Source organism: Eurytemora carolleeae, unplaced genomic scaffold, assembly GCF_000591075.1.
Source record: "Eurytemora carolleeae unplaced genomic scaffold, Eaff_2.0 scaffold2151, whole genome shotgun sequence".
Taxonomy (NCBI): Eukaryota; Metazoa; Arthropoda; class Copepoda; order Calanoida; family Temoridae; genus Eurytemora; species Eurytemora carolleeae.
This window is the reverse complement of record NW_019398037.1, coordinates 1-25,738: the sequence shown is the minus strand read 5'-3', so window position 1 is coordinate 25,738 and position 25,738 is coordinate 1. Positions and strand designations below refer to the sequence as shown.

The window sequence follows — 25,738 nt, the reverse complement described above, 5'->3', positions numbered from 1 at the left end:
AATAGGGAATTTTTCTTCTCACAGTTTTAGAGCGGGCATGGCCACCCTGATGGGCACCTTGGGATTTGGAGACGAAGAAATAATGGCAATGGGCCGATGGTCCAGCGATGCCTATCTGAACTACATCAAGCTACCCCGTACAAAAAGAATAGAAATTGCTAAGAGGATAGGAAATTCTCTGACTTAAATCACCCCCCCCCCCTGTTTTCCTTGTACGCAATATAAGAGATCGTTATACTGTTAACTGAATATTATAGTTATAACTGAACTACTAGCAATTTAAATAAGAGATGAAACCCCCCCCTTTTCCGTGACTATTACTTAGAATATGACTATAGAAACCGACTTATTGTGTACTATTAATCTTTTCAAACGTCCAAATGGGACTATAGGAAACTATTTATCGTTTATAATCAGATCTGAAGTAACTCCATTTTATAAATGTCTAAATCTCTCTATATTTCAGACCAGGAGATGGCAGATCTAACTGAGACCATGGCAGATGGACCACTAATTGATGAACCACCGAGTGATGTGGCTCCGACTGAGAGGCCGTCGATTGATGGACCGCCAAACGAATCCCTGTCGGATATCGAATCAACTACAAGCGAGCTAACCAGGAGAGTTCGGGTTGAATTCGGCCATAACCCTTCTGGCGATACAGAGAAGGACACAACAGGGGGCGAACCTCAAAGGAAATCAAGGAAGAAAAGGCCTCGAACAACAATACAAGTAAGAAATATTTCCTATAAATAAAGACTCCTTAAAGTCCTTACAAATATTGAACTGTTGAAAAGTTAATCTAAGTTCATTTTTAACCGTAAGACCGCCCGTTATCATACTATGAGCAAAATTAAAGTAAAAAACGATCTTGAGTTCACTTGAATAACCTAGAGTTGAATTCCATCTAACCAAAATTTAATATTAACTTACGTTTGGCATAACCTATGCACTAAAAAATGTAAATTATTCCTGCTATGAGAATCTAAATATTTATAAATGCTTTCAAAATGATAATTTTCACAAAATTCTTAAACTGAATTAAAAATCTTTTAATTATAATTAATTTAAACTGTGATGTTACAGGAAGGTATCACGAAATCCAAGGGTGGTACAATTGAGATTGATGCTTCATCAGACGATGACAACCAAGACGGACAGGGCGGGATTAAATGGCAATGGCTGGAAGAGGCGTGGCCAAGAGACTCTAGACCTCCCATCCTAAGAATAAAGTCTAATGTAGAAGAAATGTCCATCCAGGAACTAACTCTCATGCACGATATGCACCTCAAACAACAGAAATCGGAGAATTCAAAATTCTCAATGCTGAAAAAGGATGAACTACCCCCCCGCATCAAGTTCGGAGAAGACAAGGATGATGGGAAGGCAAAACTGCATAAAGCCAGGTGGCTCAGGCTTCCTTTCTCTGAACCCAAGATGTACTATGATCAGGTAACATCTAAGAAAATAAACGAAGTCAGGTTTAAGTTCTCTTTAACGAATGAACTCATGGGAATTTCACACAATTTACTCTTACGGGGGGAAAAATTTGTTTTTAGCTTAAAAAATAATGAAAATATAAAACACTGTGTTTAAGGTACCTGTCAAGCACGATCATAAGTATCGGAACCTGGCCCTGGAATTCAGCGGAGCAGGGAACTCTCTATCCGACAAGACAATCCTTCTACTACATGACAGAAGGAATGTCATGGAGCTCAAACATTTCATGTCGGAAAATGCCTCAGTTTCCGGAAGACCTATGAAAGAGATCCGTAAGAAGGAAGACGAGGGGGTAGTCACCATTTCTGATTTCAGCTGGTCCGAGCCACAATCTATGAGGCAAGTTCAGGAAGCATTGGAGAACTATAAGACACTCTTGCACCTCCTTTGGCCTATGGATCAGTCAGGGAATATTATCGGAAGGCTATTATTGAAGTACTGGTATATTTCCGCAGCAACGGATCCTCGAGTTAGAATCTCAGTAATTTGCTCCTACTTCAATGCCATCCAGAGACTAAATGCAAAAAGAGCTGCCAACAAATCCACCGTCCTGAACTATGAAGAGCATGAGAAAATGCTAAAGGAGACTCTAGCCTCTCATGGATTGAGGTCAGAGGTCCCTTATGATGGTGCTGGGAGAGCTGTTGACCGACAGGAGGCTACAGCAGCCTCTGGAGCTAGACTGGTCAGAACCCAGAATAAACAACCTAGACTCACTCTAGTTAACGGTTTGAAGGTTTGCTATGATTTCAATAACAGCAAATGCACAAGGAAACCAAACCAGATGGGTTGTGAAGATGCCAAAGGAGACAAGTTTGCTCACAACTGTAATGTTTACATCAGGGAGAAAAACATGCACTGTCATGCGAAACATCCTAGGACAGCACATAAATTCTAGTGGACTCCCTTCGCCTCAACTTAAACCACTTGGCCACATATATGTCATGGAGCTGGAATACTTTACCTAATTTTGGATTTATTTTAATAAATAATAAAATTAGTTTTATTGAAATGGTTTTATTCCGGTATTACAGTAACTCTAAACAATTATTGGAGATCAAAAATTGTAAACTATTTGAGGAAACTATCTACATAATCAATTAATGTCTCAAATTTATCTTTATTTATTTAGTTTTTTTTTTCATTCAAGAGATAAAGACAAATGTGCAAAATTTATTGACTGGTAGTGTAAATCTTTTCCTTTTTGGGGAAGGGGGAAAAGCAGAGGAAATTACTTGGTAAAAAATTAAGAAATTGTACAGTGTCCCACATCATGTTGTAGGTAACACTAAGTTGGCCAATTTTCATGTGCATATTTGGGGTCAAAGCTTAGAAATGACCCATTATGATGTAGGACGCTCTGCATAATATCTTGACTGGCTGGAAAGTGTAATAGATACCTTCATATAATTAGTTATAATAAAATGAAGACCGGGAATTCTCAAATCATTATAATGGAATTACCCGATATACAGAAACCACGGTAACTTAGATTTAAAAACAATAAATTAATTATTCAAGTAATTAGAGAAACTTAGTCGGCACAACTGGGAAATCTGAAGTCAATCTTATTTGTAATAGAATTGTTCGGTACATTTGTTTTCATCTTATGGATTTAATAACCAAAAAGTAACTCATTTGACTCGCAACCCAGCTAGGGGGAAGACGAAACACAATATTACGCGGCAAAGGGCGCGTTTAATCCCAGTATAAAATAGTGGAATTCATCGACCGACCAATCTATTAGTGATTTGTTTATTTCTTCTTTTTGCTCACATTATTTGTTTCGATGTTAGCTATATTTTCTTTTAAAAATTTGTTTTCAACATTTATTTTTTTGATTGAAATAAAATTCCACGGGCAAAGCCGAGCAGCAGCTAGTAAATATAAGTATACAAAATTATGAAATTTCCACCTTTTTAAAGATTAAAGAAAAAGAACCGCATTTCAGCCATAAGGCTGGTTTCTTGAGATAAATTGCCCACCTCCGAAAAATGACAAAGAAGTAATAAAAATACAAAAAAATAGTGTTAAAGGGCCATCTTTAAAAGGCACATTTTTATAATTTTCAGAACTGATATTGGGTAGGTTGCTGTGGAGGTTCACAAATAGTAATAACGATAATAATAATAATACACAAAGCAAAAAGTAAGAATAGAAATGAGCTATTGTCTGGGGCGTAATTTGATGAATGACTTAATGATTTTTTTTGGTGCACATATGGTTAATCTCCTTGTTTTAAAAAGGTATTGCCCCCCCCATCACTAATCTCTTCTTTCTTTACCATTTCCCAGTACTAACCTTTTGATAATATTTCAGATTCCATCTCTAAGTTTACAAAGAATTGTGAGAGTTTGCGAACAAAAGGTTCAAACTAGAACAAACAAACAAATTATTATTTGGATAAAAACAAACAAATCCAGAAAAAAAGTTCTGTTTATTTTTTAAAATAATTGGGAAAAACTAAAGATTGAATAAACAATACATCATTGATAGTGAGAACCAGATATCAGAATAGATTGAAGAAAAGTAAATTTGCAGATTTTTAAAACATTTTATTGGATTTCTGAAGTCATTCTATGCTGCAGTAATACTTAATCATACAGTAGTCAGGGGCGTATTCAGGACTTTTTCCAGGGGGGATTACATTATTTTATTTCCAGGGGGGCTCAACACCCGTTGGGGCCTGAAAACACCCTGAAATCAATAGATTTCACTAGTCCAGGGGGGAGCTTAGCCCCCCATGAATACGCATCTGACAGTAGTTTGCATTATTGCAAGCTTTTAATATTTTGTTTGTTCCTGAACAGTTCTTGACCAAGGATGGCAGACTATACACAAGTTGAAGAGAAGATAGTTTCGTTTATACTTTTTATCCTACAGAACAGGGATTATAAAATATACTTTTTATCCTACAGAACAGGATTATAAAATATACTTTTTATCCTACAAAACAGGGATTATAAAATACATACTTTTTATCCTACAAAACAGGGATTATAAAATATTTTTTTTTTGTTTATTTCGAAATCAAAATAATTTGTTGACCTCCGGACACAATTGCAGAAATTTTCTTTTAAGGGACTGTGACCGTAAATTCAACGATGGCAATTCCCAATTCACAACGGTACCCTTAAAAGCTTAGTCTGATAAAGTATGCATTATTATAGTTACGTAAATAATGTTGAAAACTGGTTATTTTCAATTGCTTGGTTTCACTACAAAATTAAATTGAGAATTTCTGATGGAAAAAAAATGAATTATCAGAATCAAACACTTTTCAAACCTAGAAAACCGACAATATCGTCAACATCATTGATCAGATAAAGGTTGCCATCTTAGCATTGAGGGATAATAAAAAAAGATTATAGAGTTTTTCGCAAGTATGTCCGGAGGTATAAAAGTTATTTTTATTTCGAAATGAAGTACCTAAAGGGATGGACATATTTCACACAAAAAATATAGATTCTAAATATTCTCTCATAAAAAACTTCAGTTATTGGAACATTGCATGCCGGGGTTCCTTTTAAGAATAAACAATTTTTATGAATAAATTTCCAATATTTTCTCTAAATGTTATAATTACTTTACATTGAAATTAAGGGCATTTTTTTAACGGATGTTCCAAATCCCAATTTTGCATACATAACATCCAGCGCGTAGCGAGGACGGTTTTGTCGGCAAAATTGGTCGAGGAAACTTGTGGTTAGGGAATAAATTTAATAAACAGTAAACAAATGAAAATGCTCGAATTTTTTCACAAAAATTTTCCGGAGCAGGATGTTTTTTTACATTATTGTCCCAATGAACAATTAAGTAATAGTAACACAATTCTGTGCTACGGGAATCATGGATTGGAAATGTTGGTCAAAAGGCCATGTTAATTATTTACATCTGCTTTACAGAGAAGGTAAAAGAGAATTTTACTTTACCAAGAGTTCCCAAGACCAATTTTGCCTGCAAAACATCCAGAGCGCAGTGAGGGATGTTTTTTCGACAAAATTGGTCGAAGGAACGCGTGGTTAAGTAAAATATTTTTTTCCCAAAAAATTAGAATCGTCTTTTGAGATGAAAATGCGCGAATTAACCCCCGAAAAAGTCGCAGAGCGGGTGGTTATTTTACTAAACTGTCCCAAGGGACGTTAAATAACTTAACCTCTCTCTGTTGGGGGAATAATAGGTAGGTAATGTTGGTGAAAAGGCGGTAAAAATATAAAATAAAGCCCCTGCCTTGAGATAGGTTGGATATCCTGATATCTTATATCCACAAGCATTCACAGTAATCGTCTGTTCCTGCACTTCATTTTTAGGAATAAGGAACCTAAAAAAAACTAAATGATTTTTTTCAATTCCAGGTATGTTTTTTTTAAGTGATTGGGTAATTCTATAAATAGGGCACTCTGAATACTCTTTAAACTTTACTTATTTAATATTATGCAAAAATCTTATTATGATCGTTATTATTATCTTATTATTAATCTTATTATTATCATACAAAGATAAGAAATAAAAAAAAAATATGAGAGCTGTTATTGATAGAATAATACCCCCTCCCCCTAACCCAAGGACCACTTTACACTTTACATTCTACAATCTACAATACGACCCCATAATCTTATTTATAAAAATAAAGCCCGTTCTAATGAAGAAGTACAATACACTAGTGTAAACCCTATGGGTATATTTGCACTGAAGTATTTCGTCACCCGGTGTAACCTAGCCATGGATTTTATTATCATTCGTGAACCCTGGGCCAGGTTCGCCATACTCACGGCTTTATTAATCATCCATATATTACCACGGTGTAAATAACTATTTTCAGAAGCTCAGACAGCATGTGTAAAATAACTTGACAAAAAAGTAATGGGGTTCGAAGTCGTCTTTGCTGGCTGGACTGGCAAGAAATGAAAAAAGGTTGAAAAAAAAATTCTTAAATTAAAAAACGCAAAAATAAAAATACAAATATTACATAGAATTGAATTTCTTTTAAATGAATAGAACATAAATATAAAAAAAGAAAATATTTTTTCATGATGGTCCCTGGTATAATGCGTCCCTGGTCTCAGTATAATGGTTCTTGATGTCCCACATAAATTCATTTAGGTTTTTTTTTCATATGATTAAAATTATCAGAATATAAAAATGCAAAAAAAATGTCCAACTTTAAAATCACATACCAACAAAAAAACGCGATTTTTTCATTTTTAATTTTTTTTGATTTTTTAAGTGTTTTTTGTTTGTATATTCTTAGTCAAAAAATGTTTTTGACTGGTTGTTTTTTGGTTGGTTTAATGGTTATATTTCTGACATGATTATATCGTTAGAAGTTATATTTTTAAACAAAAAATGATCATATGAGAAATCATCTTTAAAACATTTCAAAAATAATAATAAAATTAGCTTTCTATTTTCATTAAATTAATAAATGCTTTTAATTTTCTGAACTATTAAGTTTTCATTCAGTGATTTCTGGTTGGTGCCTATACCCCCGGGTTTACTTTGGGTAAGTCTCAACACTGGTGTAAATCTACCCAGTGTAAACTATACGTTGTTGTTGTATAAACCAATGTAATTCATGACTATTAAATCCGATCCTAGGTAAACACTTGTGCAAATTACAGTTTACACTGGTGTAAATCCTTTGCTAGAACAGGCCTAAGTGTAATGCAGCTTCTGAGAGAAATATAAACAAACTCATCATTTGTCAAGTGGCACTCCCAGAAAATATGGTACAGTGGTTTTAAAATAGGTTTTTGAATTTCTTGCAGGGATAAATATTTTTAGCAACCATACATAACTTCTTGGAGGGAAAAAAATATTTTCCAACAGGGGTGGGGGAAGATTTTTCTAGAAAATATGCACACCTAATATCTTGGCCTCAATTTTAGAACATTACCTTGAAAGAAGATCAAAGTTGTCTTTAGAAATATAATCCGAAGGATATTGACATCTTATCATCGGACCCTGAATAGAATAATTTCAGAAGAGGACAGTAACAAATCGTGAATTAAGTAAGTTAAAACATCTAAAAATTTTGTCAAAAAATTAAAATACAATAAGTTTGAAAATTGAAAAGAAATCATGGAAATTTCATTTTTGGCAGTTGTGTATTAAATTTTAAGACCTTTTTCAGTTTTCCTTTTCTATCAAATTTTCACCTGTAGATGATGAAACTGAGCTAAAAATATTGCTCTCAATGAACCAATTTCTCCACACCCCTCGTAATTAAACATACTTTATATCTGATAAAATAAATCACTAACCATAAGATTTCTTTTATTTAATTTTTTAAACAAAATTGGATCAATTTAGTCCAGCTGGTGGTGGTGCAGGATTATGGGCTGGGCCTGGAGCAGGATTGTTCGGCGGTGGAAGACCTTTCACATTTGGTGCAACAACAAGGGCCCCAGGGTATGAGACCTTGAGAGCTTCAAAGCCGATTGATCTGAGTTATCCTCCATCTATGCAGCCGTATATAAACTTGTATGTACTTTCTTATACAAGTCTATGCATCTATGCATCCTATGCAGCCGTATATAAACTTGTATTTATTTCTTATATAAGTCTTTGCATCTATGCATCTATGAATCCTATGCAGCCATGTATAAACTTGTATATATTTCTTATATAAGTCTATGCATCTATGCATCCTATGCAGCCATATATAAACTTGCATATATTTCTTATATAAGTCTATGCATCTATGCATCCAATACAGCCATATATAAACTTGTATATATTTCTTATATAAGTCTATGCATCTATACATCTGTGCATCCTATGCAGCTGTATATAAACTTGTATGTATTTTCCTGTATTTAAGTCTATGCATCTATGCATATAAGCATCTATGCATCCTATGTATATAAACTTGTATGTATTTTTTTACATAAGTCTATGCATCTATGCATCTATGTTGTAAATAAATACATAATGTTTCATGGTATATATGAATATATGACGTTAACGATATATAAAATGTATATAAACTATGCATCTATGCATCCTATGCATTTAAAAAAGGGTATTATTATTCCTATGGTCTCATATTAGACCTCTAATGCTTCCGTGTAGCTTCAGCTTCTAGGTTTCTCTTGGTAGTGACAAACCAATCACCTGCTTGATGCTCTTCACCACAGCTTCAATATATAAGATCTGCTTTAACATCTTGGACCTTAATCAGTTCTTTCCAGTCCCAGGGGATCGCAAAAGAATCCTGAGCTGGGAACTTAAGAATGGTGGATATCGTCTTAGTCTCCAGATTAAATATTGCTTGTTCTCCTCATGAATTTAATCTTCAGATTAATTAACAGATCACATTCTAAAGTTAACATCTCTGAATATTTCCTCTTGAAAGCAATTGCGGTGTAGGTAAGCTTTGGAAACCTAACAATTTGTATTTTGTAACCGCTGTTTGGGGCTTTCAATTGTGAAAAAAATCTTCAGATATTTGTTCTTTAAACGTAATATTGAGCAATTAGCGTAAGAAAATATTTTCGGTTTCAGGGGGTAAGTACAGAAACGCGGCAAATGATTTTACAAGTTGGACCTATTTTATGGCGGCCTTAATTTCTGATTTAATTTTCGATTTTAGTAATTTTTTAACAGATTTTAACAGAAAGATCTAAGTTTCTATCAATTTTATTCTTATTCTAAAAGTATTAGTGAAAAACTTGCTTATTAGAAAATTATTTCAGGATGTCTGGGGATAAAAATGAAGGGTGGATCCTCTTTAGATTTAAGCCACAAAATAGAAATGGCCGACTGCGGAATTAACAACAAGAAAGTGTCCTCTGTTAAATTTCTTGTGAAGCCAAAATTGTGAAGTTTCTATTAAACATTTTTTGTTCTTCTCCATCTAATCAAGCTAACTATGGCTTGCGGAATAAGTTGGTCCTTCATGTTATGGAACATTACCAAAAAACATTTTAAAAAATTGGGAATTTAATTCCAGTTTTTGACATTTGAATTAACTTACCATCACATTCTTGGTAACCTTCTGTATTCCAGGCAATCAAGATGCCAAGAAAACGGCGAGCTCGATCCCCCGCCCCTAAGTTGGGGAATATGAATAAACGTCAAAGGATGAATTCTGCTGGATGTTCGAATGATAATGGTGGAAATAATAACAATGTTACCGCCACTGCGGAAACAGCAAGGATGAATTCACGGTTCGGAATCGGCAATTTAAATAAATATCCTCAAATTCAGGCATAAGAGTTTATAGTTCTTTGAATTTTTTTTGTTGAAAATCGTTTATTTTCCCCAATTAGCGAATAAAACCATACAAATGGGGGGGGGTTATTTTTCGTGAAAATATACCCCTGTTTGGAACATTAAACACCTATCTCATCAGGATGATGACGAGGGCCATCTTATGTTCCAATGCGGGGACATGCTTCAGAACCGGTACAGACTACTCCAGGTCCTGGGAGAGGGAACCTTTGGGAAGGTTGTCAAATGCCAGGATCTTTATCAGAACAGGATGGTGGCGATCAAAATCATCAAGAATGTTAGAAAGTACAAAGAAGCTGCTCGCCTGGAAATAAATGTGCTCTCCAAACTGTCTAAGTACGACCCCTATGGGAAGCATCTGTGTGTCGCCATGTTGGATTGGTTTGAGTATCATGGGCACATGTGCATCTCCTTTGATATGTTTGGGCAGAGTGTGTTTGATTTTCTGAAGGATAACGGCTTCCAGCCGTATCCTATCAATCATGTCAGACAGATTGCGTACGATCTTTGCTACTCGGTCAACTTTCTCCACCGAAATCGGATTACACACACGGATTTGAAACCAGAAAATATACTTTTCTTTGATTCAGCCTACTCCTCGGGCTTTGATTTCGCGTCGGGATCCATGATCAATCGAGTGCTCAATCCTGAGATTCGATTGATCGATTTCGGCAGCGCAACATTCAACCACGAGCACCACTCAACCATCGTCTCTACGCGACACTACCGTGCCCCGGAGGTGATTATGGAACTAGGTTGGTCCCAGCCCTGTGATGTTTGGTCCATTGCCTGCATCATATTCGAGGCAGCACTTGGTATCACACTGTTCCAAACCCACGACGATCTTGAGCATCTAGCCATGATGGAACGGGTTCTGGGAGACATTCCCTCAAGAATGATCTCTAGATCCCGAGTCAAGTATTTCCGTAGTAACGATCGTCTGGACTGGGACGAAGGATCGAGTAACGGGAAGTTTGTGAGGAAAAACTACAAGTCTTTACATCGGTATATCCCCAGGGAGTTTCGAGGGAACAAGGACTGGGAGGATATGTTCGATCTTATTCAGAAAATGTTTATTTACGAACCCTCGAGAAGATTATCTCTCAACGAAGCTCTTCGGCACAGATTCTTTGACAGCCTTCCTGTCACTGGAGAAAGATTCAGCAATCGTGCTTCTTCTTAAATCTGATGAAACAATGTTGGATTGAGAGGAGAGACGAGAATATTAACCCCTGATGTTAGCTAATCTAGAGATTTATGAAAATTATTGTGTTACATCGTTTAATCCTTTGCTCCACATAAAATGTATTGGAAAATAGCTATAATTGAAGTTTATCAGTCTGTTCATAACAGTAATTCAAGTTCACTTTTCCTTATTTGAGAACTTTAAATCAAATCAATTATTCTATTTTAGTTTTCGTTTAAAATTCATTCATGGTTTAATTTAATCGTGTTTCTAACTATCAGCCTGCATAATTAGTATATAAGCAGAAAATCGATTTTGTTTTACCTTATTAAACTATTGGAAATAATGATCCTAAGGGGTTGATACTTAATAAACTAGCGAATGATACGTATGTTTTTAAATCATTAATTTATGTGCTCAAACTTTTAAATCAAGCTATCTTAAAAATTATTGTCCTAAAGTTCTATAGAGTTAAAAGTTTGAACTTAAATGAAAATTGTTCTAAATAGTTTTTTCCCAGCAGTCATTTTATGTCAACTGGCAGAGAACTTTCTTCGTATATATTTTCAGTCGTCTTCAATTTTTCAGCCAAGATGGCTGCCGATTTGGACTCTTTGATCACCTCGGAGATCCCAGAAGGAAGACAAAACCTCCTGGACTCCCATACTAACCTGGAGAGGGTGGCGGAGTACTGTGAGACCAACTACTTCCAGGTATACTAAGAGTAATTGGAGAATGGAGGCCAATGAATCTATACAAGGAATACTGGGAGGTGTCAAGGAATGTATACAAGGAGTAATAAAGGCCAAAGAATGTATGCAAGGAGTAATGAAGGCCAAGGAATGTATACTATGAGTAATGGGAGGTCAAGAAATATATACAAGGAGTAATGGGAGATCAAGAAATATATACAAGGAGTAATGGGAGGTCAAGGAACATACACTAGGAGTACTGGGAGGTCAAAAAATGTACATTAGGAGTACTGGGAGGCCAAGGAATGTACAATTAGAAATGTATTTATTATAATTAAACTACGATAATCATGCTGTTCATTCTGTATTTTTTATATGCATAATTTTTAAATTTCCATCCAGAGATGATTTTAAGGATGTACGAGGTCTGGAAGTTTTGAGCTACCAAAATTCCAGAAATGTCTTCTTTACAACTAAATTAAATTTCCCCCTGTATTTAGTGTGATAACAAGAAAGCTGCGCTAGAGGAGACTAAGAGCTACACAACCCAGAGTCTTGCGTCAGTTGCGTACCAAATCAATACACTTGCGTACAATTTCCTTCAGATGTTAGACTTACAGGTAAATCTTTTGCTGAATATTTACAAGAGCTGGAAACTTTTGGTTTAATGGATAGATCTAAGCCGGTTTTTATCCCTCTGAGCTTAATCTGCTTTCATGAGTCAACATTCGAACATGAACTATTGAATTTAATTCAAAAGTTTTTGTTCAGAATGTAGAATTAATCTTTAGTAGCTTAGCTCCAACGCAATCAAAAGTTTTCCTAAAATCAGGGAATTAGGGAAAATTAATGATTTTTAGGGCTTTAAAATATCAAAAAGGATGAAAAACTTGCCTTTCGATGTCCAATTTTTTTCCCTTCAAAGCATCAAAAATCTATGCTCTGGCTTATTTACTGCAATAGTTTGTTCAGTTTTAGTTTTTTTTTATAGTCTTTTGAATAACATTATTGCTTAGAGTTTACAGATTCAAGAAATGGAATTCCAGATCAATCATATTAAATAAAATTATTGAGAGTTTACAGATTCAAGAAATGGAATCCCAGATCAATCATATTAAATATCATTACTGAGAGTTTACAGATTCAAGAAATGGAATCCCAGATCAATCATATTATTGTGGATGTTAAAAGTCTACTAGAAACAAAAATTGGATTAGACCCTTTGATGAGTGCGAAATGTGGATGTCAAGTCTACCTGGAACATCGATAATGGGTTTACACCCTTTGATTAGTCTGGATGTCAAGTCTATTAGAAACATCAAGAATATGCTGAAAAAGTCTGTATGCAGTTAGAATATGTTTTAATTACTCCCCCCCCCCAACCACCGTCATGGTTTATTACGGCGTAATATTTGTTGCTTAATTAGTAATATTGGAATATTTTCTACTGCTAAAATTGATGATTACAGGCAATACAAGATCATTGCCCCCGCCAACCCGGAGCGCCCCATCAAGTATGTGAGGAAGCCCATTGACTACAATGCACTGGATAATATTGGTAAGCTCTATTAGAACAGGGCAGTTCATCTTCAGAGTTTTATTTTTCTTCTGAATTTGCGGTTTTTCATGTTTCTCTAATCGACTACAATTCACTGGATAATTTTGGTAAGCTCTATCAGAACAGGACATTTCCTGTTTGGAGGTGTTAATTTCTGAATTTGGGGTTTTTGGGAAAAATAAATCATTTTACTTAACAAAATTTCGGGAAACTTTTTTGTCAATTTTGCAAATTGTTCGCTATTTTATCGACTTCAATTTTCTTGATAAAATTGGTAAGCACCATCAGCAGAGGACAGTTCCTCAATAATGTTATGATGTTTTTTTTCTGAATGAGATTTTTTAGGAAAAAATTATTTTACTAAACAAATTATCGGGGGTTTACATAAAAAGTTAAAGGTTTTCAAATATTTCGTTATTCTTGTTTTGACTACAGTTCACTGGATAATATTGGTAAGCTCTATCAGAATTGGGTAGTTCCTCTTCGAATGTGTTTTTTTCTGAATTGAAGATTTTTTTGGGGGGAGTAAGTTTTTTCAGCCGATAAAAGATTCAAACATTTTTCATTATCTCAACAAATCTTTCAATGCTGTGACGTATTATGACAACCAAGGAACTAGATTTTCTGTAAACTGATAAATTTAAATTATTTCCATTTACCAATTTCATGTTAAAGGGCACGGGGTGAAAGTTTCACATCAGAATGCTCCACGTCAAATGAACAAACGACCCTCCACTTCATCTAGCAGTCCATACGCACCAGGTAACTGATATTCTCTATATTTTGTAAATATTTGTATATTTTATTACACATCAAGGGCGGATACAGGGGGGGGGGCAACTGGACCTTCGCACCCCCCGAACGAACTCAGGGGCTGAGATTTCAGTATCACTTATCAAAAGCACTTGAGGGAAAGAAAACCTAGTCCAATACGGGGAAAATATCCATCTTCAAAAAAATTTCGCCTGAGGCATGTCTTTTTCTTCCTAAATCAGGATTTTTTTGTTCTCAAATAAATCTACCATACCCTTCACTTAAATCCTGTATCCGCCTCTGTACATTCTCCATACATAGATTTAAATCAGAATATTTTTGTTTAACAAAAATTTGAAAAGTTTGAAAAATATAAAATGAAAGAACCACCCTCCACATTTCATGCTCAAATAAAAAATAATGGATTTTTGTTCATCAGGAAACCAGTACAGCGGTCAGTACGGTCCGGGAAGGTCCCAGTACGGCAGTGTAGGCAACGTGAGCCAGAACTCCGCCGGTCCTGCTCCCACCACCAAACCACCTACTCCACCGCAAAACCGTTTCCCTTCAGGTTCAGGAGGTATGTTATTGTGGAGAATATTTTGTAGGAAACTCTGTGCAATTTTGTGTATGTATTGTACATCAGGATCGCAATATTTTGGCATCCCAGATCCGGATCCAAGGTGCCAAATATTTACCAAAAACTGTAAAATAAAACTTTCCTCTCATATCTCAAATCTGAACGGTGAATGGAAGAAAAATAATTTGAAAATTCATCTTTTCTTCAAATAATCAGTAAATCTTTAAGAAATGTTCATGATCTGGATCCATTTTTTTCCAGGCCGGATTTGCATCACAAGGAATTGGAACCCAAGCTTAATTGATGAAGTTTGTATTTTAGGTACGTTGACCCGGAATAAGAGTGAGTATAGAACCCCCCCTGTAGTAGCTCCCCCTCAGGTTCCCTCCAACTACGCCCCTAACTATCCTAAAACCTCCAGGAGCGGTCAGCAGTATGGTACTCTGCCTCATCAACATCCTCAGGTTGGAATGGTCTACCCGCAGCCTCAGGAGGGTGGGGCAACAATGCCACGCCTTTCCTCCCACTCCATTCGGTCTACACACTCAGCTAACTCTGGAACTCCCACCCCGCCACCACATGAAGGAACTTACGGAGTTACAAGAAAGGTAAAAACTAGTTAATTATGGGTTTTTATTTCTTTAATTACTTCCCCCAATTATGTTCCTGAATTTTTTCTTATCTTAAAGGGACTGAAAGCGTAATTTCAAGTGAACCCCAATGCAAAGATGACAATGCCCGATTTACAACGGTACCCTTGAAAGCTTTGTATTCATGAATTTGTTTATTCAAACTGTTCTTTTTGTGTGGTTTTTCTCTAAAAGTGACTTGCGCATTTCTTGCTTATGAGAAATAATGGAGAAATCAAACACAATTTCTTCCACATTTTTATCAGATTAAGGTGTCAAGAGTATTTTTGTGATAGTTTTCTTTGCATAGAGGTTCACTTGAAATTACGCTTACAGTCCCTTTAAGTCTGTTTAAAAGTTTCTTATGTCTTATGACTGAGCGGTGAATTTTTATCGAAAACTTTTAACGTTTCATCTGTTTTATTTAATTTAAAACATGATTTTGGAGGTTTAAAACACAGTGATAATAGAGTTTTCAATTTTTTTTTTTTGTATTTATCTGTATGCGATTTTTTCTATTTCATAAAAATAGAAAACTAAAGAAAATTTTCTTCTCTTGCAGCAAAACTTGATACTTAAGAAAAATATTGCCGGAATTCAAGTTAGAAAATTTTACTATCTTGAAATGTTATTTTATGTTTTTTCTTTATCTAATTTCGTTTTATCAAGCCGTCGACTAGCAGTGGGGATACTGATGTTTACGGTATCATGAGACAAACAAGTCATTCAACCTCAGGTCAGGAAATTTAAACAAAGTAAACTTACAAATTTTTTTAAAAAGATTTTTTTGGAAAATATTTCACTTTTTTCAGTGAGTCGTCAGTCCAGCCAGGCTGGAGTATACGGACAGTATGGTGTGGGTCGTGGTGCTACACCACCCTCAAACTACGGTAGAGGTGAACGTGGCGCCACCCCACCCTCGCAATATGGAATGACACGCCCATCTCAGCGTCCGCCTTCTCCGCCAATGAATGCTCCTGCTCCGCCTGCAGGTCCGCCTCCTGGGAACCCAATATATGGAAGGTAGGTCGAAAACTTATTTATTTCATTAAAAAAAATTTTAAACGTTCAAGAAAATTTATTTGATATCACTTTTTGTCTTCTGAAGGCACAAATTATAAATGAATGAATACCTTGATCCTCTATATTAAACAGTTTAAATTTTTAATAGTTTTTGGTTGATATTATACCCCTTGGATTAGGATCCGTGGATCTGCATATTTTTGCGGATCCTGGAATCCAAAATGTTGCGGATCTTCAGGACTTAGCCCAAGATATATCTTCTAGGCAAGGAGTTGATATGAGCTATCAACGGCAGATGAGTGATTCCTCTGTATACTCGACTAGATCAGCGATCAGTGATCAACGAGGGGCGATCAGTGATCAACAAACATACTCAACGTAAGCAAAAATTGGGTTTAAAACTTTTATTGCTTACTAATCAAGAATTAGTTGTTTTCGAACAGTTCTATATTTTATGGTTTTACAGATGCGTCAGATAAACAAAGTTTTAAGATTAAATAAGATTTATTTAACAATTTCCATGCTTTTACGTTCATACACAGAACAATTTCAGATTTCCCAGATTTTTCTGTTGTCATTGTTGGATTTCTAAATGGTTTATTAAAGTAACCCCTTTTTGATCCGTTTATTGAATACAAACGGAAAATAATGAGATAAACATTTTTTTAGAAAAAAATGTTTGGATAACATACACCACGTGTCTGCATAATTTTTATATATTTTCTCGGGTATAAACGTTTATAAAAATATAATATACACTCATGAGTTGAAAAAAATGTGTAGACGAGCCCAGGTGCAGTCTGGTATGATGAACTACGGGCGGCAGACTAGTGCAAGCAGTAGCATCGTTTCTACATCCTCTCTACCCCATCAGAGATCTACAGAACAGGTAAATTACACGCCAGGGACCAAGTTTAATGAACTTGAACCAGGTCGCTTAACTACTCACCGCTGGTTCAAATCCTGAATCGCTGATTCAAAGTTATAGATTCACTAGAATTTATCTCGGGGTTCAAGGATTTGAACCGGCGGTAGGTAGTTTAGCGACCTCTCAAATTCATTAAATTCGGTCCCAGAGCTGGTAACTTTTATTTGTAAGAATTAAGTTAAACTTGTTTCATCTTTGCGGTATGGTAAAACTTTGTTCCCCTGATCCAAACTTTGAGTTTAACTACTGCGATTGGTTAATCGCAAGGAGAAAATGAGGTTAACTCAATCTGTCATTCAAAAGTTTTGAGCACAGATTCTTTGTTTCAAAACTTTTAAACTTTCAAATCATCACAAAAGCGTTTATTTTATCTCAAATATAAAATGTAGTTATAGAATAATCTTAAGAATAGTTCCTATCCACATCGAACTTCTGAACTTAGTTCATTCATTGAGTCTTATTTATGCTTTTATTTCTAGTATTTTGTTTTTATTTTTAATATATTTTAGGCCCCGGTTCAACCAATGTCAACTGTTGTCGCTCAGGTATTAACATAGAAATATTTCAAAATAAAATGTTTGCACTTGATCAATAAATATTATATTTTTTCAATGATTGATTGAATGAAATAATGAAGTATATTCGAATCAGTTTTTAGCATTTGTTTCTATAAAGTATAAAATACAGAGCTGGGAACTTTTGTTCTGAAAACTCATAATCCCGTCATTCGTCTCAATATTCACATTGGGCACTTTTAATTGGAGAATCAATGCGCAATCTCTTCATTTCAGTTATTCTTCCCATGATCAAAGGTACCTTTAACCCCTGAATGGGCACTATGCTGGATATCGAAAAAGGATTAAATTAATCTACAAATTAACAAAAGCATTAACCTCGATAGCCACAATGCTAGAGTTCCAAGCTCCGAATTGAGAAAAAAGAAAATTGAACATTTTCAATTTTCAATTATCTAGGATATGAGTTTACCTGGCTGGGTTCCTAAGACCTACCTGGAGAAGGTTTTAGCAATCTACGATTACAACGCAGATAAAGAGGATGAATTAACCTTCCAGGTAAAATTTCAATCACCAATCAATTAATCAATCAATCAATTAGTCAATGCTGCATAAGTGTGGTAGCACTAACCTGTCCTAGTCCAAAGCCGGACTTCCAGATCTGAAACATCAGATCGTTGAACTCATGCTAAATGATGTATGGAAACATGAAAGGCCATCACATAAACTCCTGGGGGAGAGTAGGAAATGGTGAGGATATGTAGAGAGGGTAGGATAAGGTTGGTTCAGGTAGGAGAGAAAGTAGAGAACTGTATTCTCAATTCCTGAAGAATGGAGACTATATAAGTCTTCTAAATCAATTAACAATAAATAATTATTTATTTATGCATGAATATTGAATAATAAATATATATTGATTATGAGATGAAAAGTTTATGGGTTTTATTTATTTATTATTTGTAGGAGGGTCAGACAATCTACGTGTTGAAAAAGAACGACGATGGTTGGTGGGAGGGGGTCATGGACGGTATCACCGGGCTCTTCCCTGGCAACTACGTCGAGCAGACGGTTTAGTAGATGAAGTTTGGACCCGGAGATGGTTCAGCAGACCTAGTTTAGACCCAAGGAATAATTCCCAAATTAATTCATGAAATCATGAGCTTTTTAAGGAAAAATAATAATGGATAATATTTTCTCCTGTTCAGAGAGTTTATAAAGAGGAAGTTATATTTTTCCCATTGTTTTAATTCTTTATTCTGATTTATGAATTTATCTTGTATGTAATAAAGGAAATATTCTAGTTAATTATATAAAAACTCAATTATTTTTGACTTTTCAAAAATTTTAAAAGAGTTTTTATTTTTTTAAATTCTGCTAACATCTAGTTGATATATAACTTGATTTTTTGTGTAGGAAATGGAAGAAACGGATGAATATTATTTAATGTTTAAATCATGCTTTGTAAAATCAGCAAATATTAATAATAAATTAAATATAAATTTTCTCCAAAATACAAGTTAATGTATTGTTAGCAGTGTATGAATAAAATGTGAAGAAATGTCTTAGCTTCTTGTGTTTTTGGTTTTTAACCTAAAGAGAAAGAAATATTTCTATTAAATTCAAATGTTTGTTAAATTTTACTTCCAATGCCCTGTAAACGTATAAAGTGTTCAACTAAAAGCTTGTGATTGTGCACTGGGCGGTAGCAGCCAAAGCTAACTTGATAAAATAACTTTTACCTATGATGTTGATTTTTGCTGAATCGCTTTAACTGTAGAATCCCAAGTATTGTTGCAAACGTTTCTTTTTGTCATCTACTTGGAAATACACATTAAATTAATTCTCTAATTTGTGAACATAGGAACCCAAATCAGCCAATCTTTTTCTTACCGTCAGGGGTTCCATGTTGAATTCAGTTATATCTATTATTTATTTGAAATTTAACAGGGCTAGCATGATTAATATTTTTTTTTGTTAAGATTGGTTTCTGTGGTAAATATATAGTTGAGTTTAAAAAAAGTGTTTGTCAACTTTTTTTTATAAAATAACAAATGAATCGGTAAGTCATTAAAAATTAATTTTAATATTTAAATCTCTTTTACATTAAAACCCGTTTTTTTTCGCTGGCAAAATAACAAGACTAATTATGGCTAAAAGTATAGAAAATACCGGACATCTATCAGTGGTCCAATAGGCTTAATTGTGTCCCACATTCAACACATTTTCAAATAGAAGAACAAACCCTTTAAACTGTAGAAGCTATCTTGATAATTGTGAACCTAGTTAATCCAGTTAATTACCGTGTATTAGAATACAGACAGAAGACATAAAAGTTGAGTTCATCTTAGTGTTCTCAGCTCATCTATTCTTATCTGTTCTTATTCTTCTGTTCTATTCCAATATATTTTCTTTTTTTACAAAATAAACTAAGCTATTTAATTATATTCTGTTCTGTTCCAATCTATTCTGCTCTATTCTGTTATATTTTGTTATATTTTGATCAAATCTGTTCTTATCTGTTATTCTTCTTCTTTTCTGGTTCTTTTATGGCTTATTATCTGTATATATTGTTTTTTTCTGATCTATTCTGTTTTATTCTGATGTTTATTCATACTTTTATGATTTTTTATGGCTTTTGAAATCGAAAGAACTTCATAGCTTGAATAGTCACTACAGACAGTATGTATTTCTAGTTAATTTTACGTGTCTTTAGGTTTTATACTTCTGATGGATCTTTACTTTTACAATTATGATTTTTATTTAAATATTTTCAGATAGAATGTCAGAAGTAAATAGTTTGGTTGAGGACTTGAAAAAATCTTTAGAATGTCCAGTTTGTTTTAATATACCCAGGTCAATAAATTATTTAATATAACCTGGTCAACAAATTATTTAATATAGCCTGGTTAGTAAATTGTTTAACATACCAGGGTACATACGTTGTTTTAATATACCCGGGTCAATAAATTGTTTCATATACCCTGGTCAATAAATTGTTTAACATACCAGGGTACATAAGTTGTTTTAATATACCCGGGTCAATAAATTGTTAATATACCCTGGTCAATTAATTGTTTAACATACCAGGGGTTCATCAGTTGTTTTAATATACCCGGGTCAACAAATTGTTTAATATACCCAGGTCAATAAATTGTTAAACATACCAGGGTACATAAGTTGTTTTAATATACCCAGGTCAAGAAATTGTTTAACATACCAGGGGTTCATCAGTTGTTTTAATATACCCGGGTCAACAAATTGTTTAATATACCCAGGACAATAAATTGTTAAACATACCAGGGTACATAAGTTGTTTTAATATACCCAGGTCAAGAAATTGTTAAACAAACATACGCAAGTCACTCATGCCAGGATTATAAATTGTTCTAATATACCCAGGTCAATAGTTCCTTTAAATAATGGCCAACAAATTGTTATTTCTTACCAAGAATTTAATGAAGTTGAGTCGCGTCTCAAATCCACCATAAACCAGTTTCAATTAAGCGCCAGCTTAAACCTTGGAACATTTAATTCAATTTTAAATGGAACCAACCATATTTAAGCTGCGGCTCAAATTCTGTAAATTCGGCCAAATTATTATTTTTTTTATTACAATTTACTACGGTCAAACCTGACCTTAAAGGATGTTTTAAATACGGAATTAAAAGTTTGCTTAAAAATATTCTTTAATTTCCGACAGAAAATGACTGTATTAAAAATGGAAGCACATCTTGTGTAGTGTGTAGTGTTGTTCATCATTTTGGTTCGATCTTTGAAAATTTTCAAGAAAACTTCCAACATTTAAGAATTGTATTATGTTAAAGTATTATTTTTATTTAACGTTGCAATATTGTATCCTTAAAAGTTGAGAAACGAACCAAAAACAATCGTTATTGGATAGTTTTTTTTGCATATATTTGAAAGTCAGGTTTAAAATTTGACATGGAAAAGCCAATTTTCAACAAAAAACTATTTTAAAAACATTCACATTTCTGATACTATGCTAAACATGCTGATACTAATGGAAAATTCAAGCAAAAAATGAACCAAAACGGTTAAACCACTAGTCTTGTGAGCTTTCAAAATGTTGTCTACTGTTAACAAAAAATGTCTGTATACCTTACTTATTCTAATAGGTACAAAACGGCAGAACACACCCTTTAAGTTGTCACTTTGTTCCTATTTTTATTGGGATGCACAGGGAGACCAAAAATAATTTAATGACCCTATTAAAATATAATGTGGATTTTTGTAAATTGAAAGTTTGGACAAACATAAAAAAAAAGTTTAAATCCTTAGGAAACTATAAATGTAAAAACGTTAAGGTGTTACTCCTTACAGTCCTCTCTGAAGTCTCATCATGCATAATGTGTAACTCTGTATTCCATGTAGGAAGCCACCGATATTTCAATGTGAGAACGGTCATCTCATCTGTGCCGAGTGTAAACCTAGAATACTCTCCTGTCCGCAGTGCAGGTAACTCGAGTTCATGGAGTAGATTCTTCACGTGAAAAAGAATTTGTTTATTTTAGTGTCGTCTATTTTACTGTACTGAAAACAAAAAACATTACTTCTCTAAATAATGTAGTAAATTTAAAATTCAGTAACCGGGTTTTTGAAATCAAAATTTATAAGAAAAATTTTAAAAAAGGGTTTATTAAAATTTAAAAAAACGGTCTAGCGTGATACAATGAGGAAAAAATAGACGTGTGGGAGGAGGATAACGATTTTTTATGAAATTATAAACCACTCATTTTTATTTTTACAAATGATAATTATTGATTTCTTTATTTCTAATAATTATAAAACTTAATTACGTCATTCATATTAATTCACGGAATATTAAAGAAGCACACTGAAATTTGAAATATTTGTTTAGAAAACCATTTCGAGGACGACTACTGTTTGCAGAGAGTTTACTAGACAGAGTTCCGGTTCCTTGCAGGTCAATTAATTAATCATCTTTTATTCCTTGCAGGTCAATTAATTAATCATCTTTTATTCCTTGCAGGTCAATCAATTAATCATCTTTTATTCCTTGCAGGTCAAACAATTAATCATCTTTTATTCCTTGCAGATCAATCAATTCATGATTTTTTATTCCTTGCAGATCAATCAATTAATCATCTTTTAATCCTTGCAGATCAATCAATCAATCATTTTTTTATTCCTTGCAGATCAGTCAATTCATCATCTTCCATTCCTTGCAAGTCAATCAATTCATAATCTTTCCTTTCAGGTTAATCAATTAATCATCTTTTTACTCCTTGCAGGTCAATCAATAAATCATCTTTTATTCCTTGCAGATCAATCAATTCATCATCTTTCATTCCTTGCAGATCAATCAATTCATCATCTTTTATTCCTTGCAGGTCAATCAATTAATCNAATCATCTTTTATTCCTTGCAGATCAATCAATTCATCATCTTTTATTCCTTGCAGATCAATCAATTCATCATCTTTCCTTGCAGATCAATCAATTCATAATCTTTCGTTCCTTGAAGGTCAATCAATTCATCATCTTTCCTTGCAGGTTAATCAATTAATCATCTTTTATTCCTTGCAGATCAATCAATTCATCATCTTTCCTTCCTTGCTGATCAATCATTTCATCATCTTTCATTCCTTGCAGATCAATCATTTCCTCATCTTTTATTCCTTGTAGGTTAATCAATTAATCATCTTTTATTCCTTGCAGATCAATCAATTCATCATCTTTCATTCCTTGCAGATCAATCAATTCACAATCTTTCGTTCCTTGCAGGTCAATCAATTCATCATCTTTCCTTGCAGGTTGATCAATTAATCAACTTTCGTTCCTTGCCAATCAATCAATTAATTAATCAATCTAGATATCAGACTGAAGGATGTGATTTGGAGGTAGTATGTGGTTATATTGAAGAACATGAGGCTAGATGTCACTTCGGACCTACTTCTTGTTCCTATTCTGAGTATGGGTGTACAGAGGTCATTACAAGGTAAATAAAGTTAGGTTGTCTTTAAACCCTGTCTCTGTCCATTTTTGTTTCTTGTTTCTCCTTCTACTTGTTTTGCCTGTTCTAGTTCTTAATTCCAGTGTTTATTCTGATGGAATATTTTTTTGTAAAAAAGTTGAAATTACCTTTCACCTAGTTATCAAAAATATTCACTGTATTTTCTCAGTTATTTTTAGCAATGAATACTTTTTATCAGGGGTTAAAGATGATTTTTGAGAGCGGGTAGGAAACATTTCTCTTTTCTTATCTTCCTCCATCTTCAAGACAGCCTTCGAACCTGAATTTTAAAAGATTTAAAAGTTGATTTAAAAGTTGAATTCTGTAATTATTTAAAGAATGGAGCTTGGCAAGCATCAAGAAATCTGTGGGTTTTCACCAATAACTTGTCAAGTTGCAGATTGTAAAAAGAAGATCGGGAAAAACCTTTATCTAAGGTAATATTTTTTGGAAATTTTCACCAAGTTAAAGGAAGTTGAAATTTTTTCATCACCAAAGAGCATCAAAAAAATTTATTTCAGACATATTCAGACGGAACACAGTCCAGGACTTCAGATCAATTCCATGAACAGCATTCTTTTCTTCGTTCTTATCATTAGTATTTTCACCAACCTCATGCTCTACTGGTGATTCATGATCAGATCTGTCTTCTTCTGTCTCTTCATTAGTATCATCACCAACCTCTTGCTCTTCTGGTGATAAGTTCAAAATGAATATCATTCTCAAGTTCAAAATGAATATCATTCTCTTCTTCTGTCTCATCATTAGTATTATCCAAAACCTTATTCTCTACTGGTGATTCATGATCAGATCTTTCTTCTTCCTTCCCATCATAAGTATCATCACCAACCTCATTCTGTAAATCAACAAAGAAGTTTTTACTGATCTCAGATTTGTTTCACATTGCCTTTATTAATGTATTTTTTTTAATTAGTTTGTTTAAAGATGCATCAAATTCTCATCTCGCTATAATCTTCTATTCAAGATAAAAATTTAATTATTTGTATTGTGTGTTGTTTTAATTCCTTAAACAATGAAATCATTATTATTCACAAATGCATTATAAAGTCTTTAAATCAAACTTTATTGTGATACAGATATTCGTTTCTTGTTATACTTAAATCAAAAAGATAGTTAAAAATTTTATATTTTTATATATGTGTGTCAAAAGTTCATGTCAACTGCTAGTCTTGTTATAAAAATTAAACAAACATTTTTATAATTTTTCCAGAATGTTCTAGAGCAATGTCAATGTCAAAGTTTGTAGAATCCCACATGGCCGGCCTGGCTGTTGGTACAGTAGCTTGTGCGGTCAGCCTTTATGTTCTGTTCGGACCCACAGGTCACAGGTATTTGAGCAAGACAAAGTATCTACATAGGAAAAGCAAATCAATGATTCGTAAAAAGCTCGACATTTAAAATCCATGCGTTACTTAAATGTCTCTTCAGCTTTAAAGATAGTTTTCCTAAAGAATGTGTACACTGTACACTGTACACACTACTCTGTACACTTTACACCTTTTGAAAGAATATTTGGAAATTAATCTGAGGCAAAAGGCAAGAGAGGATGTATTGCTCAGAAATTATTATGACGCATTTCTTCAGAAATACATTACTTTTTTTCCAGTGATAAGCGTAATAACAATGATAAAATATCAAGGAAGAATCTAGACGGGGTCCGAGGTTTGGTTAACTCTGGTAATTCATGTTTTGTGAACGCTGTTCTTCAAGCTTTATCATCCTGTCCTTCCGTATACTACTGGATACAGGTTAGAGAATAGAGAACAACAAGAGCTGAGACATTTTAAACGGTCGGACTGGGTTAAACTTATTCTATCAGTTTGGCTAATGAAGGATCTGTTTAACCCCACTTGGAGGAATGACTGAGTTGAAATAATATTTCACCTAAATAAAGTCAATAGAGATAAAGGCAAGAAAGATTATGACAAATTAAAAAGTCTTACTTAGTGAAACTTGTGTAACCTAAGATTTTTATTATTTTATTTTTGTTATTTTTATCATTTCATAATTACAATTAAAATAACAATCACAATCTCGATCACAATTACAATTACAATCTCCACAATCACAATCACAATTACAATTACAATTACAATTACAATTACAATTACAATTACAATTACA

General features: G+C 33.9%; 5 protein-coding genes across 5 annotated transcripts; 4 read left to right on the top strand and 1 right to left on the bottom strand.

The window, feature by feature from the left end:
• Positions 1-3,774: 3,774 nt before the first annotated feature.
• Positions 3,775-7,970, bottom strand: LOC111716680 (GATOR complex protein NPRL2). Its single transcript, XM_023492162.1, has 5 exons — positions 7,659-7,970; positions 7,397-7,464; positions 5,731-5,821; positions 4,303-4,377; positions 3,775-3,874 (listed from the first exon to the last, which is right to left on the bottom strand). Exons 1-5 carry the CDS (start codon positions 7,731-7,733, stop codon positions 3,797-3,799), a joined length of 387 nt encoding a protein of 128 aa, XP_023347930.1. The 5' UTR covers positions 7,734-7,970; the 3' UTR covers positions 3,775-3,796.
• A 1,255-nt stretch (positions 7,971-9,225) lies between these two features.
• Positions 9,226-11,509, top strand: LOC111716677 (dual specificity protein kinase CLK2). The gene is made up of 2 exons (XM_023492159.1): positions 9,226-9,711; positions 9,857-11,509. The coding sequence occupies exons 1-2, from the start codon at positions 9,520-9,522 to the stop codon at positions 10,916-10,918; spliced, it is 1,254 nt and encodes a 417-aa protein (XP_023347927.1). The 5' UTR covers positions 9,226-9,519; the 3' UTR covers positions 10,919-11,509.
• LOC111716681 (abl interactor 2) lies at positions 11,437-19,618 on the top strand. Its single transcript, XM_023492163.1, has 14 exons — positions 11,437-11,634; positions 12,114-12,233; positions 12,688-12,741; positions 12,991-13,171; positions 13,847-13,933; positions 14,364-14,504; positions 14,826-15,112; positions 15,803-15,869; positions 15,946-16,156; positions 16,421-16,534; positions 16,940-17,045; positions 17,594-17,629; positions 18,059-18,157; positions 18,563-19,618. Exons 1-14 carry the CDS (start codon positions 11,452-11,454, stop codon positions 18,671-18,673), a joined length of 1,797 nt encoding a protein of 598 aa, XP_023347931.1. The 5' UTR covers positions 11,437-11,451; the 3' UTR covers positions 18,674-19,618.
• Positions 19,619-20,352: 734 nt separating this feature from the next.
• Positions 20,353-24,943, top strand: LOC111716679 (E3 ubiquitin-protein ligase SIAH1B). Its single transcript, XM_023492161.1, has 6 exons — positions 20,353-20,452; positions 21,992-22,075; positions 22,479-22,544; positions 23,453-23,578; positions 23,932-24,030; positions 24,115-24,943. Exons 1-6 carry the CDS (start codon positions 20,379-20,381, stop codon positions 24,221-24,223), a joined length of 558 nt encoding a protein of 185 aa, XP_023347929.1. The 5' UTR covers positions 20,353-20,378; the 3' UTR covers positions 24,224-24,943.
• Positions 24,815-25,362, top strand: LOC111716678 (ubiquitin carboxyl-terminal hydrolase 30 homolog; the record flags this gene model as incomplete). The annotated part of the gene is given in 2 exon segments (XM_023492160.1): positions 24,815-24,942; positions 25,254-25,362. Coding segments are annotated over 2 exon segments (213 nt in total), but the record flags the coding sequence as incomplete, so codon positions are not given.
• Positions 25,363-25,738: the final 376 nt, after the last annotated feature.

Coding starts and splice junctions, on each gene's coding strand:
- LOC111716680 (XM_023492162.1), bottom strand. CDS start 7,733: ATGTTTAATTACGAGGGGTGTGGAGAAATTGGTTCATTGAGAGCAATA. Junction 4,378..5,730: donor GATATCCAACCTATCTCAAG/GCAGGGGCTTTA, acceptor CCTGTTCTGTAG/GATAAAAAGTATAAACGAAA. Junction 3,875..4,302: donor CTTGGTCAAGAACTGTTCAG/GAACAAACAAAA, acceptor TGTTTGTTCTAG/TTTGAACCTTTTGTTCGCAA.
- LOC111716677 (XM_023492159.1), top strand. CDS start 9,520: ATGCCAAGAAAACGGCGAGCTCGATCCCCCGCCCCTAAGTTGGGGAAT. Junction 9,712..9,856: donor ATAAATATCCTCAAATTCAG/GCATAAGAGTTT, acceptor CTATCTCATCAG/GATGATGACGAGGGCCATCT.
- LOC111716681 (XM_023492163.1), top strand. CDS start 11,452: ATGTCAACTGGCAGAGAACTTTCTTCGTATATATTTTCAGTCGTCTTC. Junction 12,742..12,990: donor ATCATATTAAATATCATTAC/TGAGAGTTTACA, acceptor TTACTCCCCCCC/CCCAACCACCGTCATGGTTT. Junction 17,630..18,058: donor TGTCAACTGTTGTCGCTCAG/GTATTAACATAG, acceptor TCAATTATCTAG/GATATGAGTTTACCTGGCTG.
- LOC111716679 (XM_023492161.1), top strand. CDS start 20,379: ATGTCAGAAGTAAATAGTTTGGTTGAGGACTTGAAAAAATCTTTAGAA. Junction 20,453..21,991: donor GTTTGTTTTAATATACCCAG/GTCAATAAATTA, acceptor TATTCCATGTAG/GAAGCCACCGATATTTCAAT. Junction 23,579..23,931: donor TGTACAGAGGTCATTACAAG/GTAAATAAAGTT, acceptor AATTATTTAAAG/AATGGAGCTTGGCAAGCATC.